Source organism: Penicillium alfredii (genome assembly GCF_028826965.1).
Source record: "Penicillium alfredii strain IBT 34128 chromosome Unknown utg000004l_segment0_segment0, whole genome shotgun sequence".
NCBI lineage: Eukaryota > Fungi > Ascomycota > Eurotiomycetes > Eurotiales > Aspergillaceae > Penicillium > Penicillium alfredii.
Window position 1 is genome coordinate 3,347,460 of NW_026622701.1, and position 19,098 is coordinate 3,366,557.

The 19,098-nt window shown below is 52.9% G+C and overlaps 8 protein-coding genes across 8 annotated transcripts; 6 read left to right on the forward strand and 2 right to left on the reverse strand.

Annotated features, from left to right (window-relative positions):
- Positions 1-400: 400 nt before the first annotated feature.
- Positions 401-4,105, forward strand: NUU61_002910 (putative nonsense-mediated mRNA decay protein (Nmd5); the record flags this gene model as incomplete). The annotated part of the gene is made up of 10 exons (XM_056653492.1): positions 401-490; positions 556-634; positions 749-1,209; positions 1,281-1,465; positions 1,538-2,573; positions 2,621-2,729; positions 2,784-2,915; positions 2,978-3,523; positions 3,587-3,880; positions 3,933-4,105. The coding sequence occupies 10 exons, from the start codon at positions 401-403 to the stop codon at positions 4,103-4,105; spliced, it is 3,105 nt and encodes a 1,034-aa protein (XP_056514559.1).
- An 892-nt stretch (positions 4,106-4,997) lies between these two features.
- NUU61_002911 (uncharacterized protein) lies at positions 4,998-5,213 on the forward strand (the record flags this gene model as incomplete). The annotated part of the gene is made up of 1 exon (XM_056653493.1): positions 4,998-5,213. The coding sequence occupies one exon, from the start codon at positions 4,998-5,000 to the stop codon at positions 5,211-5,213; it is 216 nt and encodes a 71-aa protein (XP_056514560.1).
- A 459-nt stretch (positions 5,214-5,672) lies between these two features.
- On the reverse strand, positions 5,673-6,607 carry vip1 (putative actin cytoskeleton protein (VIP1); the record flags this gene model as incomplete). The annotated part of the gene is made up of 3 exons (XM_056653494.1): positions 5,673-6,300; positions 6,388-6,474; positions 6,528-6,607. The coding sequence occupies 3 exons, from the start codon at positions 6,605-6,607 to the stop codon at positions 5,673-5,675; spliced, it is 795 nt and encodes a 264-aa protein (XP_056514561.1).
- Positions 6,608-6,829: 222 nt separating this feature from the next.
- Positions 6,830-7,841, reverse strand: NUU61_002913 (uncharacterized protein; the record flags this gene model as incomplete). Its single annotated transcript, XM_056653495.1, has 3 exons — positions 6,830-7,453; positions 7,523-7,596; positions 7,658-7,841. 3 exons carry the CDS (start codon positions 7,839-7,841, stop codon positions 6,830-6,832), a joined length of 882 nt encoding a protein of 293 aa, XP_056514562.1.
- An 841-nt stretch (positions 7,842-8,682) lies between these two features.
- NUU61_002914 (uncharacterized protein) lies at positions 8,683-10,317 on the forward strand (the record flags this gene model as incomplete). Its single annotated transcript, XM_056653496.1, has 1 exon — positions 8,683-10,317. The coding sequence occupies one exon, from the start codon at positions 8,683-8,685 to the stop codon at positions 10,315-10,317; it is 1,635 nt and encodes a 544-aa protein (XP_056514563.1).
- Positions 10,318-11,189: 872 nt separating this feature from the next.
- Positions 11,190-14,940, forward strand: NUU61_002915 (carbamoyl-phosphate synthase (glutamine-hydrolyzing) CPA2; the record flags this gene model as incomplete). The annotated part of the gene is made up of 4 exons (XM_056653497.1): positions 11,190-11,532; positions 11,694-13,960; positions 13,987-14,748; positions 14,833-14,940. The coding sequence occupies 4 exons, from the start codon at positions 11,190-11,192 to the stop codon at positions 14,938-14,940; spliced, it is 3,480 nt and encodes a 1,159-aa protein (XP_056514564.1).
- A 538-nt stretch (positions 14,941-15,478) lies between these two features.
- On the forward strand, positions 15,479-17,117 carry NUU61_002916 (S-adenosylmethionine-dependent methyltransferase; the record flags this gene model as incomplete). The annotated part of the gene is made up of 3 exons (XM_056653498.1): positions 15,479-15,742; positions 15,836-16,132; positions 16,194-17,117. 3 exons carry the CDS (start codon positions 15,479-15,481, stop codon positions 17,115-17,117), a joined length of 1,485 nt encoding a protein of 494 aa, XP_056514565.1.
- A 239-nt stretch (positions 17,118-17,356) lies between these two features.
- On the forward strand, positions 17,357-18,904 carry NUU61_002917 (uncharacterized protein; the record flags this gene model as incomplete). Its single annotated transcript, XM_056653499.1, has 3 exons — positions 17,357-17,393; positions 17,484-17,738; positions 18,393-18,904. The coding sequence occupies 3 exons, from the start codon at positions 17,357-17,359 to the stop codon at positions 18,902-18,904; spliced, it is 804 nt and encodes a 267-aa protein (XP_056514566.1).
- Positions 18,905-19,098: the final 194 nt, after the last annotated feature.

Consider the following 19,098-nt stretch of genomic DNA (forward strand, 5'->3'; position numbering starts at 1 on the left):
GTTATTGTCTCTGTACCGATTGCCCACACATTAGAGTCTGTGGTATGAATAGCAATGTCGAGTAGATTACGAATGCACAAAATACCGGTTTCCAAATAAATAAAGAAATAAGCATAGAACAAGAGAAAGTAGACAATCAACAAAGAATAAGAATGCGAACCCGCATACAAAATTAGTGTGCGCTGATTAGCCGCTGGGCGACCGCCCGAAAATCCGCAATTCCTTCCCCTCTGCACTTTTTTTTTCCCCAAGATCCACAAGATCTCGTGGACACCCTCGTCCTCGCCCTTTATTGTTTCATCTCTTTCTCTTTCTCTTACTCTCGTCGGCCCCGGTCCGTTTCCGGTTTATCGCCTCCTCGGAGTTTTGTGGTCTTTGTTGGCGCCGGGGTTGGTACGAGATGGATGTCACTGCCCTCCGAGACCGCATTCAGTCTACTTTAGACGCGAATGCGGGCACTCGCCAGCAAGCGGAGCTGGACTTGAAATATGTACGTGCTGGACATTGTTGGCGGGGCAGATGCGTGAGACTCACACGTGGTTTTTCATCGTCCAGGCCGAAACACAGCCTGGCTTTATCAATGCGCTTCTGGATATTCTCCAGGGCGAGCAGAATAATGCCGTTCAGCTCTCCGGTGAGTTTTTCCTTTCTCTTCTTTTTCTTTGGAACTCGCTTCTTCTTGCTCTCTTTCCGAGGTGGTGTTTGATTTTGTCGCTGATTGACCCCGCTCTCTCTCTCTCTCTCTCAGCCGGTGTTTACCTGAAGAACCGTATCAACCGAGGATGGGCCCCTGTTGAGGATAACCCGCAGCGCACGCCAATTCCTGAATCCGAAAAGCCAAGCTTCAGAGAGAGACTCATTCCCGCCCTGGCATCGACGCCGCCCAATGTCCGCGCCCAGCTGGTTCCCCTCCTCCAGAAGATCCTGCAGAATGACTTCCCCGAGAAGTGGCCCGGGTTTCTGGACCTTACTCTGCGGTTGCTCGGTACCAATGACGCAAATACAGTTTACGCGGGTCTTCAGTGCTTGTTGGCCATTTGCCGCGTGTACCGGTTCAAGGGTGGGGAGAAGAGGGAGGAGTTCGATAAGATTGTGGAGCATTCATTCCCGCAGCTGCTCAGCATCGGGTCGAGGCTTGTGGATGAGGATAGTCTGGAGGCAGCGGAGATGCTCCGCATCGTGGTGAAGTCTTATAAACATGCCATTTACGTGGGTGGTCCTCGTTCCGGGTCCAGGGGCAACCAAGAAAACAAACGAAGGCTGACAGACTGCGGGTATAGTTCGAACTCTCGCCGGCTTTGCAAACCCACCAGGCCACCGTGGACTGGTGTACGTTGTTCCTGCGGATCATTTCCAAAACTCCTCCCCCGAGTGCCATGGGAGACTCCAAGGAAGAAAGGGAACTCAACCACTGGTGGAAGTGCAAGAAGTGGTCATACGCGAACTTGAACCGTCTCTTTATTAGGTGAGACATCCTTGGTACATTTCGAGTGTCAACTACCTTTGGGCTTACACTGAATGTTTTCTCTGTCGCTAGATACGGCAACCCCACCACGATCACGAAATCCTCCACCCCCGACTACACGCAGTACGCCAAGACCTTTATCAGCACTTTTGCGCCGGAAATTCTCAAGGGCTATTTGCAGGAGATCGACAAATGGGTATCCAAGACCCAATGGCTCAGCAATCCCGCGCTGTCCTATACCCTGGCCTTCATGGAGGAATGTGTCAAGCCGAAGGCGATGTGGGATCACCTGAAGCCGCATATGGACAACCTGATCGCTCATTTTGTCTTCCCCATTCTGTGCCAGTCGGATGAAGATATCGAGTTGTTCGAGGAGGACCCTTCGGAGTACCTCCACCGCAAGTTGAACTTCTACGAGGAGGTGTCGGCTCCCGATGTTGCCGCTACGAACTTCCTGGTTTCCCTTACCAAGAACCGGAAGAAGCAGACATTTTCGATCCTCACTTTTGTCAACGGCGTTGTCAGCAAGTATGAGGCTGCTCCAGACGACCAGAAGCAGCCGCGGGAGAAGGAGGGTGCTTTGCGAATGATTGGCTCGCTCGCTTCTGTTATTCTGGGCAAGAAGAGCCCGATTGCGGACCAGGTCGAATATTTCTTCGTTCGTCATGTCTTCCCTGAATTCCGCAGTCCTCATGGCTTCCTTCGTGCTCGTGCTTGCGATACTCTCGAGAAATTCGAGCAGCTCGACTTCAAGGACCCCAACAACCTCATGGTGATCTACCGAAACATCCTCGAGTCTATGACCGATCCGGAATTGCCCGTCCGTGTCGAGGCTGCCCTTGCCCTGCAGCCCCTGATCCGTCACAACATCATCCGGACATCGATGCAGCAGAACATCCCGCAAATCATGCAGCAGCTTCTGAAGCTGGCCAACGAAGTCGACGTGGATGCCCTCGCCAATGTCATGGAGGACTTTGTGGAGGTCTTCTCTGCCGAGCTCACGCCATTCGCCGTGGCATTGAGCGAGCAGCTGCGCGATACCTATATGCGTATCGTCGGCGAGCTTTTGAAAGGAACGCCACCAAGGGTGGGGACGAAGATGGCTACGGTGACTTTTTGGATGACAAGAGCATCACCGCATTGGGTGTGTTGCAGACCATTGGTACCCTCATTCTTACGCTTGAGAGCACTCCCGATGTGCTTCTGCACCTTGAGACCATCCTGATGCCCGTCATCAGCATCACGCTGGAGAATAAACTCTATGGTAAATGTGCTCCGCTCTAATTGTTTTTAAAACCAAAACTTACCATCATCCCAGATCTCTACAACGAAGTTTTCGAGATTATTGACAGCTGCACCTTTGCGTCCAAGTCCATCTCTCCTACGATGTGGCAGGCATTTGAACTGATTCACAAGACGTTCAAGGCTGGCGCTGAGCTGTACTTGGAAGGTAAGAACCATCGTGCATCAGATTGTACAACCGAAATATTCTGACATTTTTTTGCCTTCTAGACATGCTTCCTGCGCTTGACAACTACGTTGCCTACGGTTCTGACATGCTGGTTCAAAATCCGGTGTACCTTGGCGCCGTTGTGGGCATGGTGGAAGACATCTTCCGAGACGACAAGGTCGGTGGAGTGGACCGGATCTGTGGGTGCAAGCTCGCGGAGACTCTGATGCTCAACCTGCGCGGCCACATTGACTCGTACATCCCGCTCTTCATTGAATTGGCCATGAAAGTCATCGACGCTGGAGAGGCGCCCACCAAGTCGTACCGGATCCACCTCATGGAGATGATCATCAACGCCATCTACTACAACCCGGTTCTCAGTCTCCAGGTTCTGGAAGCCAAGGGCTGGACCAACAAGTTTTTCAGCACCTGGTTCTCCAGCATCGATAGCTTCCGCCGCGTTCATGACAAGAAACTGTCTATTGTGGCTATCAGCTCGCTCCTGACTTTGAAGGGAGCCGACGTTCCCACCAGTGTTCAGCAGGGATGGCCCAGGTTATTACAGGGGGTGACAAGACTTTTCCAGACTCTGCCTGCTGCCCTGAAGCGTACGTCCTCCCTGGCCCTTTCGTTTTTGAATTTGCTATTATTGGATGCTGACAAGAACACAGAACGTGAGGATGCTACCCAAGAGTCCGATTTCACATTTGATGATGAGGGCGACGAAGATGACGAGGAGAATGACTGGGATGGTGAAGTTGAGTGGAACGAGGAGGAAGTTGGGGAGACCCTTGACGGTGATGTTGCCGACGAGAGCGCCGCGTACCTCGAGTTCCTCAACCAGGAGGCCCAGAAGTTCGGCTCGTTTGCCGACGATGACGATGACGATATGGATGAGGAGAGTCTGCTGGAGACTCCCCTGGACAAGGTGGAGCCATACGGCATGTTCAAGCACGTTCTGCTGGGTATGTTGTTGTTCCTCTTTGCTGCCAGAATCGCGACTAACATTAGCTTCAGGTCTTCAACAAGAGCAGCCCCAACTCTACGACAACCTGACCAAGGTCCTGGGCCCTGAGGAGCAGCAGGTTCTCCAGGCTGTCTTCCACGAAGCCGACGCCAAGGCCATGGTGGCAGCTGCCAACGCAGAAGCCGCCGTTGCCGCGGGCATGCAGGCCAATGGAAACCAATAGACCACAGCTTCTGGCTCTGCGGGTCGCTGTGTCTTTTCTGTGTTGTGTTTTTCCATCTCTTTTTCCTTTCTCATCCTCACGAGACACATGCCCGTTTCATGTCTTCCCCATTTGTTTAGATCATGCCCCCAACCCCTGTGTTGTTTTTCCTCAATGTTTTTCTTTTCTCTTTACTTTTCATGCCCCGGCTGATGTGCTCTCAAAAGTCCTACCTTCCTACCCAATTCCTAATTCTCCAATGCGCAGCTTCCCCCGAAAACATCCCTCCCCCATGACATAGTACATCAGCCATGTTAGAAATGCTGCATCCCAAGCCTTGAAGATTTGCGTAGATACTGGATCTGGCGACAATGACCAATGTTTTTTGCCATGTCAATGGATTAAGTGCAGACCTGCAGATGATGTCATATCCGTCATGTCAGTTCTGTTGCGATACCTTAAAAGATCGCAAATAGAAGCTGAGGTAATAACCAGAGTTGCTCTCTGAGTGGACAGGCCTATGACCCGCAAGTGTTTTGGTGATTGCGCGACTGGTTCCCAACGTCATCATGATGAACGCCCTCTCTCCCGTGAGCGAGTTGTCCGGTTTAGAGGACAGTCACGTCAACCAGATCTGACTAGGCGTATTTCTTATTTAGAGTCTGATAGAGCATACAGACTCCTTCTCTCTTCTTCATCTGAATTCAATTCAATTCGAATCATCGAGAGTATCTATTTTCATTGGATCTATATCAACAAACTATATCGGGTGTCAGTGATATCACAATATATCCTTTGGAGCAACCCTAACTAAGACAATATTTCTTAACAACATAGCAGCCAGCCATTTACCAATTGAACCACGAAATAAAACCTCCTATATTGCCTCGATTTCTTCCTCTTGACATATACAATGTCCGCCCCCAGATCCGGCCGCCAATCCCCACCCGAGGAGCGCCAATCCGGCGCCCAGCAGCGCGACCCGCCCGGCAGCGGCAAGGCCAACCTCGACGGACACCCGCCGCCGGCGGAGTTCCCGCAGCAAAGATCTGATGAGGAGAAGAGTCGGCTGCCGAGTAACCCGGAGCATCCGTTGGAGAAGATTGAGGCGGCGAAGTTTGCTAAGTGATGTGCATCTTGATGTGGGGATCAGAATCAGACAGGAGGCTTGAAGTCAATGTTTGAAATAGTTGTATTAAGTGAGAATGGATCAACATGAATATCTATTTCATGGGTTCATCTATTCATGGCTATTTCTATAGTCAGTAGATGGCGTGCTGTTGTATCTGATCATTCCTTTTTCTGGGCTTGCTGTCAAGGAATAAACGTGGTACTGTCTACATATGGGTTGGTGGACATCTATGTGCATTCGCTCGTGTATTACCTAGGTCAATATCGAGAATCACTTCGGCTTGCGGCAGAGACTAATCACATCGCAATCGTAAACTCGTTCCAGAGAGAGCCCAGAAGAAACCAAACCAGGCTCGGCTATGGACAATGGGCATGGCATCGTGAAAGCCGAGAAGAGAAAAAGCAATTGACAAGAATGAAAGGAAAACAACATTCTCAGGGTAATAGCATCGACCATTTACGCCTTGGGCTCGGCCTGGGGAGCCGCACCCGCCGGCTCGGAAGACGGAGCAGTGCTAGGCGTGACATTGGCAGCCTCGCCGCCGGGAGGTGCAATGCCCTGGGTCTCGCCACCCTTGCCCTGCTTCAGATCAGCCAGACGGCGGGCCTCGGTGTGAATGTCGCGGACCTGCTTATCGGTCTGGACGTAAAAGTCGCGCAGCTTCTGGCCGGAGGGGTGGCCAAGGGCCTTCTCGAAGTACGAGTTGAGACCGCGCCAGCCGGACGCAGCCTTGTTGGAGATCTGGTAGCTCTCGTCCAGGCCGCGAGCACGCTCGGTAGCATTGAACTTCTGGTTGAAGTTGGAGAGCGTCGACGTGAACGTGCTCGAGAATCCGTGCTTCTGGTCCAGCGCGATCGCTCTCTGGATGGCGTTGTCGCTCACCACGTAACCATGCGCCAGGTACTCGGCGATAATGCGCGACCGCGGCTTATCCTCCTGTGCGATGTCATGCTCTTCCTCCTTGGCTTCGCCGGCGCCAGTAGCCTGCGGACCGGCAATCTCTTCGATGTTCTGGGCGGCCTCGACGTGCACGGACGAGCCTCCCAGTTGAGTCTGGTCCAGGAGCAGAGCGGTTTTGGCAGCACTAGAGTGTTGGCGATGATGTTAGTACGGAGACAGGTAATCATCCTCACAACGACCTGAGCAAGTGGCGTGGTGCGGGGTAGCTTACGCCTCCTTCTCGAACGTTACGCTGGCGGACTTGGGTGCATCGGCCTCAGCCGAGATGGAGGTGATGGTCAGCGAGACGATCTTTCCACTGTGAGCAGGCCGAGTTAGCTATGTTTTGCCCATCGCGGGGTTCCCACCTACCAGAAGCTGAAGAAGTCGCGGACCTCCTTCTCCGAAGTGGCGGACGCGATGCCCGAGACGTGAACGGTGTTGCCCGACATGGTGTAGGTGAAATAAAAAGTAGCGATAAGAGATCTGAAATAACGGAGGAAGGGGGGATGAGAAGAAAAGGAGGCAACAGAAGCGCAGCTCCAAGTTGCTTTAAAGGCCGCGCCACTGGTGACGTAGCTGCACCGCCCGATCTACAATTGCCATGTTTTGCCGTCAAAAAAAGTGTTTGCCTGCAAACTACCTAACTGCGCCTGGCAGTCCATATTGTCTAATTACAAGCTCAAATCTGATGCTCCTGTTTCGCTCATAGACTCTCCCTTGGACTTCTTCAACACATCTTCCAAGTCTCGTACCCGCTTGCGCAATTGCTCGTTCTCCCGTTTGATGGAGTCCAACTCCGACTTATGATGCGCTGTCTCCTCATATCGTGACATGGAGCTTGCTGGAGAGTACACCAGCTGGGTCTGAGACACCGAATTTCGGTTAGGGTAGAGAGACGGGCTCTTGGAATAGGGGTGGTCATGATGCGGATGCTGCGAGAACGAGGATAACGATCCGAAGGACGGACGACGAGAAGTCAGAGAGGATTCTCGGCTCCGTAGACCCCGCGTGTGCTCTGCAGGTCGTGAAGAAGACAGTCCTCGATCCCGCGAGAGAGCAATCCCTGTCACACTCGCTGCTTGGGGCCCTTGGGCTGCTGATGCATGTGCACTGAGGCTCGAAGAAGAACGCTGCCGTCGGGAGGTGTGAGAATGGGGGTGTGTTGAGCTGGTGAGGGATGGGGATGCATGGGCCATATCCGCGGGATCGTTGAATGTCGAGGTCGAGGAGGTCGTTGATGCCACCGAGGTCGTCTGCTGGCGGAGAAGCGACAGCTCCCGAGTCAATCGATTCACCTAGAGGCACATGGGGTTATTTCTTGATCTCGACCCGTGTAATTTAACACATGATATGATCTCACTTACCATGGCCTCCTGCTCTTTCTCTAGCACCAAATGAAGGTCCGAGGGGGTCAACGGTTTGGGGTGACGCAATGGCCCTGGACCTTGTCAGTCCCGGGGATCTATAGGCCAACCCAGTCTCTCAATGCTCTCGCTTACCCTGTGCAGTACTGGTGATGCCCTCCCCGGACCCTACCGGCGGGCTGCCCTGGGGAATGATTGGGCTTGTTGTATTGTATTGTCGTGATTGAGGAGAAGGTGGTGGCATCGCCGGGAGCACCGTAGTTGCGGCCCGAGGCCTTTGTGGCGTGTGGAAAGATGCGGCACTTAGGTCGGGCGCCATGGCCACTAGATAATGTTTCGATGATGATACTCAGGATATGCACGCATATGGGGGTCTCGAGGGCCCGCCGTGAACTATAACTGTTCGACTGGTCTAAAGGGAGGAAAGGCAACATCAGATCGGCGGGGGCTCAGCAATCAAAACACTCCTTGATGCACATTCCAGGGCGGTTTTTGAAACATACCGGCTATGGAGGGGTGCCTTGGGCGTGGAGATTGCAAATCTCGTGTGGCTCGCTGATGAAGAGTGGAATTGTTTATTTTCTTCTTCGTCTTGATCTTCCTGATGATCTTCCTGAGATAGTAGAAGGAAACTTGGGACGCCAAGTGAGCCCCCTGTTTCTGTTGGGCAGTTGCGGTCTTTGTTCGATTGGGCCGTGTCCGTATGGTGTTCACAGTGGCATTCTGCCCAACCCACGAAACTCGGAGAGACTGGGATAGAAGAGCCTGGTAATGCCTGGCAATGCTGAAATGACCTCGTGAGTCAGGCAATCCTGACATATCACGATCTACATCCAGGTGGCGGATCCTCCTTACCGGACGGCGTTGGGTGCCCTGGTGATATTGGATATATCCACTGGGGCTGTGTCACAGGAGTATCAGACCCGATAAATCAAATAGATCAGACGTGCCAGATGCTTCATCGTAATCTTGTAAATATTGTAAACACCAAACTTGCAACACTTCAAGCTCCACCGATTCCCACCGATCTACGGGTTACATAAGCGCCCCCCCCCCCAAAACAGCAAAACAACAACCTTGCGAGGAGCAGATCTGTCACAGTCTTACGGAGAAGCCGAAGGAGACATCTGCACAGCTCTCCAGTCACAACCAATGAAACCATGGCCCGACCCCACGACTTGGATCCCACCCACATTCCAGCTTTTGTGAAACCGCTAGCTCCTTACGTCAAGCCCCGTCAGGAAGCTCTGCGGATCCGACAAGCCCTGACAGCTTATCTGCGGTCATTCATTGTGTTTGCGGACGATGCAAACCAGTCGAACCATCTTGCCCAGTCCCACCTGGCCCTCTGCGCCCCAACCGACGCCGTCGTCGACGTCAAACGTTTCCCCGCCGACCTCCCCGGAATCCGAAAGGAATATTTGAAGGCGCTGCAGGCCAATGTCGCGGCCCGGAAGAACCTTCGCACGGTGTCCCAGAATGTTGCCTCGCTGAGACAGGAGAGAGTGTCTCGAACTCGTCCGTCGAACGAGGACAGCCCGCAAGAACCCGGCGCCGACCTGCGAGGCTACCTGTTGTTGTTGCGCGATCGACGCCGTCATACCAAACTACAGGTGTTTCAACACTACCTCGAGGATATCAAGACGCAGGATGGAGTCGATGAGGCAGCCATTGGCACGGGGGAGGACCTGAGCCAAGAATTGTTGCCAGATGATCCCAAGGCAGACGGATCGGATCGAAATGGTACCGGCGGTCTGGAAGAACTGGTGCACCAACTCGAGCGTGCGGTAGTGCGTGCCAGGACTCAATTGGATCGGGAGAAGCAATTATTCGAGCAGGTCAAGACACGGCACGACTCCCGTACAACACCTGCGGGGAATGAGGTGCCACCCGCCGTCAAAGTCCAAGCCCTGCAGCGTACCCGTGATGAACTCGTGCAGTGGGTCGAGGAACGGCTAGTCAGCGAAGGCGATCCCGAGGAGAGCCTCCTGCAAGATTTGCCTTCGGAAGGGATTGAAGAGGCCCAGCGTTTACTGGAAGAGTGCAAATCACAAATTCAAGAGCAATATACCGCCTATCTCCAGGCTCGGCGAGAGCTGCTAGATGCTGCATCCCGCGCCTGTCAACCTGTGACCGTGACCACAAAACCATCAACCCGATCAACTCATCAACCTGAACTTCTTACAGAAGAAGCACCGCCGCCGAACCCCCTGGACGTACTCTCGTACACCAGCGAAACCCTCATGCCACTCTCCAAGAGTCACAAGGCACTAGCCCTACAGAAATCCTATCTCGCCGGCCTGCTGGCCAAAGAAAAATCCACTACCCTACGCGTCTTGAACCGGCTGAGCGACGAGAGCCATCTTCTTCCCGAATATCCGTTGCTCGCACGCCAGCCGCGCTTCAAGCACGCCGTTGCTGCCCTCAATACTCGCCAGCAGACCGAGCAACCGGACCAGAACCGCGCAGACGAGGTAGTAGCTCTTGCAGACGCGTGGGCATTTGCGTCTGGTGTGGCCGCTGCGAATGAGCGTGACTACGTACAACAGAAGGTCACTCTGGGCGTTGAGGTTGCTCACGATGCACGGAAGACATTGGGCGAGATCTACAGCACACTCTATCAGGATTTGGAGGAGGCCATGCAGGAAAACGCGGGGCAGCAGCAGGAAGTCTCTGATATCTGGGCGTCCGAAGCTCGCTCGACTCGGCCAAGGAAACCCAGTGGGTCTCGGACGGAGCGACGACCCAAGGGCCCATGGTCGGGCTTGAATGCTAAAGTGGGAGTGGGCGAGTGATGGACGGGCTATTGATATTATGCCTTGCCATGAACGAGAATTGTCGAGGTTGAGGAATACCTCACCAAGAACAGGCTCTCGGACTAGTTCTTTTCCTTCTCCCTCTTCCCCTTTGATGCTATGTGCACTTGCATCCACATGGCAATTAGGGCTAATAGTTAGATTTCAACGTAGGCCTGTGCTTCATATAGTGAGATATCAGAAAAATACGGGAAATATCCATATTCGAATAAGAGAGTATATATTTTCAAATCCAACCCAGGAAGAATGATAGTCTCAAGCTACAGTATACAGTAAGTGAACATTCAAGGCTTGACATCATCGAGATAAGAGATAAGTTCATTTCTGTAGGGCGTTGGGGTCCGGCATCGGCGATCGCCCTCTAATCTCTCTCTCTCTCTTGATCTTTCTTGTTCTTTACTCTTTACTCTTTACTCTTCTGTCTATTTCAATTGTGATCTTTAATTCATTTGACTACTCGTAATTCTTCCAATTATCCTCGCAGAATACTACTGTCACGTAGAGTCGATGTTCCTGGACCCATTTTACCCACTTGAGCAGTTAATTTTCGCATTGAGTCATAGTTTTGGAAAAAGGAACGAGAAGATCCTCCCAAATTAAATAAGAAAATAAGAACCTCTTCTATTTATCTCTCTCTCATTAGTACTAGTATTATAGTAAGCTCCCAACATCGCATCTCGTGTGACCCGTTCCTTCGAAAAAAAGTGGACCATACGGTGAGCCAGCGAACCAATTAGCGACGCGGTGGGGAGAAAAAAAAGAAATCCAGAGACGTCCGTCTCTTGTGCAATTCCCACCTTCGAGCAATTGAACCCCCCCATTACCTTCTCTCTCGTGCGGCGGAGTGCGCAATGGTTCTTGCTGCTCGTTGTGGCCAGGCGGCGTCCCTGCTGCGCCAGCGCTGCCTCGTTGAGGCTCGCCCGGCTCTCTCCCTGCGCGCCTTCTCCTCTTCCGTCCGCTCGACGGCCTCGACCCTGCGCCTGCAGAAGCTGCCCTCGCCCGCGCGCTCCCAGCAGCTGCGTTCATTCTCCAGCACTCTGCACCGTCTGGCCGCCGAGGCTCCTCCGTCGTCCGAGTCTTATCTCGCCAGCGGTGTGGTGAAACCCAGCAGTAACCTCGTCGATGTAAAGAAGGTGCTGGTCATCGGTAGTGGTGGTCTGAGTATTGGTCAGGCCGGAGAGTTCGATTATTCCGGTATGTGGGCCATGATTTGAAAATGCTCGTGGATTTCGACCCATCACATTTCCTTTACGGGGTTGCCAGCACGAGCTCCCCTGCGGGGAATGCACAGGGCTTCTCAATCCCGGGCAAATCACGCCAATTCTGTCAACTAACATCTGGTCAATTCAAAATAGGCTCCCAGGCCCTCAAGGCCCTCAAGGAGGCCAATGTCCAGTCCGTTCTCATCAACCCCAACATTGCCACCATCCAGACCGACCACAAGCTTGCGGACGAAGTCTACTATCTGCCCGTCACCCCCGAATATGTTACCCACGTCATTGAGCGGGAGCGCCCTGACGGTATTCTGCTCAGCTTCGGTGGCCAGACTGCTCTGAACCTGGGTGTGCAGATGAACCGCATGGGTATCTTTGAGCGCTACGGCGTCCAGGTTCTTGGCACCAGCATCAAGACTCTGGAGACCAGTGAGGACCGTGAGCTTTTTGCCCAGGCCCTGAAGGAGATCAATATTCCCATTGCCGAATCGATTGCTGTCGGCACCGTCGACGAAGCCTTGGACGCTGCCGAGCAAGTCGGGTACCCCGTTATTGTGCGATCCGCCTACGCTCTGGGTGGTCTGGGTTCTGGATTTGCAGCCAACCCGGAAGAGCTGAAGAACTTGTCGTCCCGTTCCCTGTCTCTCGCTCCCCAGATCCTGGTGGAAAAGTCCCTCAAGGGCTGGAAGGAGCTCGAATACGAAGTCGTTCGCGATGCGGCCAACAACTGCATCACGGTCTGCAACATGGAGAACTTCGACCCGCTGGGTATTCACACTGGTGACAGTATCGTCGTGGCCCCGAGTCAGACACTGTCCGATGAAGAGTACCACATGCTCCGCACGGCCGCCATCAAGATCATCCGCCATTTGGGTGTCGTTGGCGAGTGCAACGTCCAGTACGCCCTGCAGCCCGATGGCCTTGACTACCGTGTCATCGAGGTCAATGCCCGACTTTCTCGCTCGTCGGCTTTGGCCTCCAAGGCCACCGGTTACCCTCTTGCCTACACCGCGGCCAAGATCGGCCTGGGTCACACCCTGCCCGAGCTTCCTAATGCCGTCACCAAGACAACCACCGCCAACTTCGAGCCCAGTCTGGACTACATCGTCACCAAGATGCCTCGATGGGATTTGAGCAAGTTCCAGCACGTCAACCGGGACATTGGAAGTGCTATGAAGTCGGTTGGAGAGGTCATGGCTATTGGCCGTACCTTTGAGGAGTCGCTGCAGAAGGCCATCCGCCAGGTCGACCCCAGATACGTTGGCTTCCAGGGTGACCACTTCGAGAACCTCGACGAGGTCCTGCAGAACCCAACCGACCGTCGCTGGTTGGCTGTCGGCCAGGCCATGCTCCACGAGAACTACTCGGTGGACAAGGTTCACGAGCTGACCAAGATCGACAAGTGGTTCTTGTACAAGCTCCAGAACATCGTGGACTGCCACCACGAACTCAAGGAGATCGGCAGTCTCTTCGGTATCAAGAAGGAAATCATGCTGCAGTCGAAGAAGCTTGGTTTCTCGGACAAGCAGATCGCCCTCCTGGTCGGATCCACCGAGGATGACGTCCGTGCCCGTCGTAAGTCCTTCGGTATCACTCCCTGGGTGAAGAAGATCGATACGCTGGCTGCCGAGTTCCCCGCGGACACCAACTACCTCTACACTACGTACAACGCCTCCTCGCACGATGTCACCTTCGACGACCACGGCACTCTCATCCTGGGAAGTGGTGTGTACCGTATTGGCAGTTCAGTCGAGTTTGACTGGTGTGCTGTTAACGCTACCCTGTCTCTCCGAAACATGGGCAAGAAGACCGTTATGATCAACTACAACCCCGAGACGTACTCCACTGACTTCGATACCGCCGACAAGCTGTACTTCGAAGAGTTGAGCTACGAGCGCGTTATGGATATCTACGAGCTCGAGAGTGCTAGTGGTGTTGTTGTCTCTGTCGGTGGTCAGCTACCGCAGAACATTGCCCTGCGCCTGCAGGAGACTGGCGGTGCTCACATTCTGGGCACCGACCCCGCCGACATTGACAAGGCCGAGGACCGTCACAAGTTCTCCCAGATCCTGGACAGCATCGGTGTCGACCAGCCCGCCTGGAAGGAATTGACGTCCGTTGCTGAGGCTGAGCGCTTTGCCGAGTCTGTCGGCTACCCTGTCCTGGTTCGCCCTAGTTACGTCCTGTCCGGTGCCGCTATGAATGTTATCTACAGTGTTGATGAGCTCAAGGAGAAGCTTCTCAACGCCAGTGCTGTCTCCCCCGACCACCCCGTTGTTATTACCAAGTTCATCGAGGGTGCCCAGGAGATTGACGTGGACGCTGTCGCCTCCGGCGGCAAGCTCCTGCTTCACGCCGTCAGTGAGCACGTCGAGCCTGCTGGTGTCCACTCCGGCGATGCTACCCTGGTCCTCCCCCGGCTGACTTGGACGAGTCCATCATGGGCCGCGTGAAGGAGATCGCCGAGAAGGTTGCCAATGCCTGGAACATCACCGGTCCGTTCAACATGCAGATCATCAAGGCCGACCAGGAGGGTGCTGCTCCTCAGCTCAAGGTGATCGAGTGCAACCTCCGTGCGTCCCGCTCGTTCCCCTTCGTCAGCAAGGTTCTGGGCACCAACTTCATCGACGTCGCCACCAAGGCGCTCGTCGGCCGTGACATTCCCGAGCCCGTTGACCTCATGAAGACCAAGCGTGACTACGTGGCCACCAAGGTGCCCCAGTTCAGCTGGACCCGTCTGGCCGGTGCCGACCCGTTCCTGGGCGTCGAGATGTCCAGTACTGGTGAGATTGCTTGCTTCGGTAAGGACCTGGTCGAGGCCTACTGGTCCTCCCTCCAGTCGACCATGAACTTCCGCCTGCCGGAGCCCGGTGAGGGTATCTTGCTTGGTGGCGACATCACTCAGCCCCACCTGGCCAAGGTTGTTGAGTACTTGAACCCTCTGGGTTACAAGTTCTTTGCCGCCAGTCCCGACGTCAAGGCCCACATCGAGTCCACCGCCAAGGACAACGTCTCGGTGCAGGTGATCGAGTTCCCCAAGACCGACAAGCGTGCCCTCCGTGAGGTGTTCCAAAAGTACGACATCCGTGGAGTTTTCAACCTTGCCAAGACCCGTGGCAAGACCCAGCTGGACGAGGACTACGTGATGCGCCGCAACGCGGTCGACTTCAGCGTGCCCCTCTTCATGGAGCCTAAGGTATGCCTTTACCGAGTCTAGTCCACTGGACTATGTCATACATGAATCTGGTCAATCAACATGCTAACTATTCCTTCTCTATAGACTGCCCAGCTCTTCGCTCAGTGCATGAACGAGAAGCTGCCCCGTGGTGAGGGTATCCCCTCTGAGGTCCGCACCTGGTCCAACTTTGTCGGTGGCAAGCTGCTGTAAATCTGGGTTCCTTGCACAAAATGACAGAACCGCCCCCTACTCAAGGAAAGAGAGCGAGACTTTTGCTATCTCTCTGTCTTTCCTTGGCCTCTATAGCCCCCTCTCCCTTGCCAAGGCCCTTCCATCTGGACTCCACTGTAGGGCTTGGTTTCTGTATGGTGTAGTGGATAGGGCATTTTTGTTGATAGATGGCGTGCCATTTCTTTTCTCTGTTTCATTTATAGTTATCTGTTTCGGGCTTGAGTCTTGCGGCTGTTCCATTGTGATCTAGTCTCCCTTGGTCAAATTTGGTCTACTTGGAGGGATGATCTGTTTGTAGTCAATTGCGTGTTTGAGCGATAAAAGAATTTTCAGGATTTCCAAGTTTCTTTCTTCAAGTTTATGGATGAATCTCTTCTGTCATTCTTATACTTGCAAGCCAAGAAATTGAAGATGACTAATCACACGATGCACTCCCAATTCATCCACAAGTTGTTTTCATCTGGCTGCATCCAAATCCCCTCCCTGGTATACAGATATCGAGAAGAATAGTTTGATCATGTCTTCTCAAACTCCTCTGCCCTCAGTCTTTACCCGGACAGTTCCGCGCCTGGCCCCGGATGGTATGGGCAAGGGTTTGTTTGCATCGACAGACATCAAGACCGGTGAGGATGTGGTGTATATCAAAGTGCCTTTTGTGGCGGTGCTTGATAAGCCTCGTCTTGATGATACGTGCTCGGGCTGCTTTGGAAAGAAGCAGCTGGAGAGCGAGACAGATTTAAAGGCTTGTACGGGGTGTCGGGTTGTGAAGTATTGTGATAGGGTGTGTACTTCCTCGAATGTTGTCCATGATGTTTTTAACATGCCCTCCTTACCTCCTCTTATAAGGTGATTGCTAACTTGACCTTTAATCTAGGCTTGCCAGTCCAAAGATTGGAAATTTGCCCATTCCCTTGAATGCCCGATCTTTCAGAAGGTCAAGCCTATGGTGCTTCCTAACAATGCTCGAGCTATCTTGCGTATGGTCCTAAGGACAGGACGTAATAAATACAGCACCCAGGAGCTTGATGTCTTCTCAGGTCTAGAGACTCATATGCAGCAGATCGAACAAAGCCAAGCCCAACTGGACAGGGTCACTTTAACAGCGCGAGCAATCAAAAACTATTCGGAAACCGACATGAACGAGGTGTCTATCGCTGAATATGCAGCAAAGGTTAGTATTTTTTAGGATCATTCCTTTTTTCTTTATAATCTTCTGCTAAATGGTGATATAGCTGGACTTGAATTCATTCAATCTCACTACCGCACTCTATGACCGTATCGGTCTATACCTTCACCCCTATGCTGCTCTGATCAACCACAGTTGTAACTTCAACTCCACTGTTGGGTTCGATGGCGAAGAGCTCTTTGTCAAGGCCGTCCGGCCTATCAAAAAGGACGAGCAGATTTTTATTTCCTACATCGACACCACCACACCGCACGAGATCCGACGCACAGAACTGTCTGAACGATACTTCTTTGACTGCCGGTGCACGAGATGTGCCAAGGGCACCGATACCCCAGAAGACCGGTTCTCGGGCACACCGGAAGATACGTCCGTGCTGGAGACGGCTGAGCGAAAAGCCCTAGAACTGATGCAGTCCGCCTCTGCCTCGGAGACCAAGCCCGAAGAGAGCATTGCAGAGCTTGAATCCGCCCTCCACATTCTCCACAAGACCGGCGTGTGGCCACTTACCCGCCAACCCTATGCCTCGCTCCGCGACCAACTGATTGTGTCTCTGCTCTCTGCCGGCAACTTCGGCCGGGCATTCATCCAAGCCGCCATCCGGTATCTGCGTGTCGATCCCGCTTTATACAGCTCAGCACATCCAATCCGCCATATGCATGCCTGGATTCTGGTCAAGCTTTCTATTTACGCGTCTCAGAGTCTCGACCCAAACTCTAAGGAATCAGCCTTCCTACAAAAGTTTGAGATAAACTTCTATTTCATCCTCTGGTATATCCTTGCCGACCTGGCCAGCAAGCAGATGGAGAGCTGTACAGTGCCGAGTTTCAAGAACCTTGTGGGGTCTCATTTCGCTCAGGTACATAACGAGTTCAAAGTCTATGGGGTTGACCCTAGTACTTCACGGCCGCTTTTTGCTGCTGAGTGGAAAAAGCTGGAGCGGCTTGTTAGTCTGGCTTTAGAGAAGGAGTAGTTAATAAGGCTAAATTGAGAGCTGCTTCCTAATACATTGCCTGATTATCGCCTTACTATCGCTTTGTTGTTGTTGTAGTCGCTACTGGATGCATGTTCTATTCACTACTTTAGCCTCATTCACTCCTTCATTCACTTACGCACAGCCCTCTTGACGCGCATAAATCCTTAATCTCGCATCCTTGACTCCCGCCTCCTACACCATCACCACTACCAAGCCATTGGTTCCCCGAACAGAGCATGGCCGATGATAGAAAAGAAAAGACCACTCAAAAGAGTGAGTGCTACTAGTACCACCAGCTCCCCCTCTACCTCTTTCTCTCTATGATTGACAGTCTTGACTAACAATAACTTCTTTACCACCCAGCCACCAGCGCTAGCCAATCCTCTGCTGTGGTCCCAGTTGGGTATCGCGAGATACAAGGCTACGACCGCCACCGCCGGGACGTCGAAGAGCGGCGGCGACGCGGCCCTATTTGGGCCCGTCGTGGCCTGCCGGCCCCAAGGCCGATCGAGATCCCGGGGTGCGAGACGGCGGTCCTGGAGCAGGCCGCGGAGTCTAGTACTCCGCGGCCTTGTGTCCAGGACGCGCCGTGTTCGGACCCGTTTGACCTGACTGTGAGTTTGTTTGACCCTTTGGTTTCTTTGATTCCTTTGATTCCTTCAATCTCTACAACCCTTTTGTGTCCTGTCTTGCTCTGCCTGGTTTAACTAATGGTGTCTTTCTTCTTGTGTTTAGCTACCGCCTGAGTAAAGCAGGTCTGCGGTTGTCGAGGGGTGTGGAGAGGGAGAGGGAAGGCCGATCGATCCCGTTTGAAACGAGGTTTGGGAGTTGGCAGGGAGAATGTGTGAATAGGCGTGGAGGGAGGGAGAGAGGGTGTGACTGGGGACATGTACATAAATCAGAAAGCCTGCAAGTGGTTTGTCCGTCTTCAGGTCGCTTTCTCATAAAACGTGGACACAGGATCCTCGGCGTGGTTTATCGATGCCCGCTGGCCAATTCATCATTTGAAGGACCCATTCAGAGCTCTTGTAGGATTCTAGTATATAGAATAAATTTTATGTGGTACCTTGATCCGTGGCCATGATATTATATTATTTTTATTGTGTCCCCAATCTGTGACCTCCTAACTCGGTTCAACGATGCTGTGATCCGTCCTGCCCGTAGTGCTATTCAGATATGTGTAGATGTAATGATGGTGTCTCCAGTAGCGTTGCAGTCTTACCCCTATCTTCTGGCTGTTACACTTACCTTCTCCTAATCTAATAATTTGAGCTTGCCCGGTTATTCACTTTCCTTGCTCCCAAACGCCCCGCACCGAGGAGCTGTTCGAGGCGTGGGAGTCCTGCCCCGACAAAGAGGACCGCTACCCGGGGTACGCGCACTGGAAGATGCACATGGTGCACGAGCAGTCGATCGTGACGGAGGTTCTGCGCTTCGATTTTGCAGCCCATCTTCGGCTCATCGACAGCCAAGAGGGGAATGGGTATCCGCAGAAGGAAGATGATTGCAAGGGCGAGCTCGTTCAGTACTACTGGCCAGATAAGTGGCGGATTGGGGATGGTGTCAAAGGGAGTATTGCGCAGTATCTTTGGCCGCTTATGCATTCTGCTATTCTGCGGTCTCGACATACTCTCGTGGTTGATGTGAACAATCCTGGTGCGGAGAAGGCTGTTAAGGCGACTGAGGAAGAAGCAAGAAAGGCAGCTGGAGAAGAGAACGAGAGTTTTTCTATAAGAAAAGAAAAAGAAAAGAAAGAGCATGATAAGAACGAAGAAGATGGTTGAAGGTGAGAAAGTGAATGGAGAGAATGGTCAAGAGGATCAAGGTTAAACTCGGGAATGGTAAACGGAACTCATGGATTAAGAATATTTCCATAGCATTCATGATTAGCGACAAGATAGCCTTGTTCATATGTACTGTTGGAGAGTAGATCTCACAGCGATGCAGTGTACAAGCCAAACTCTACAGTTCCTATTTG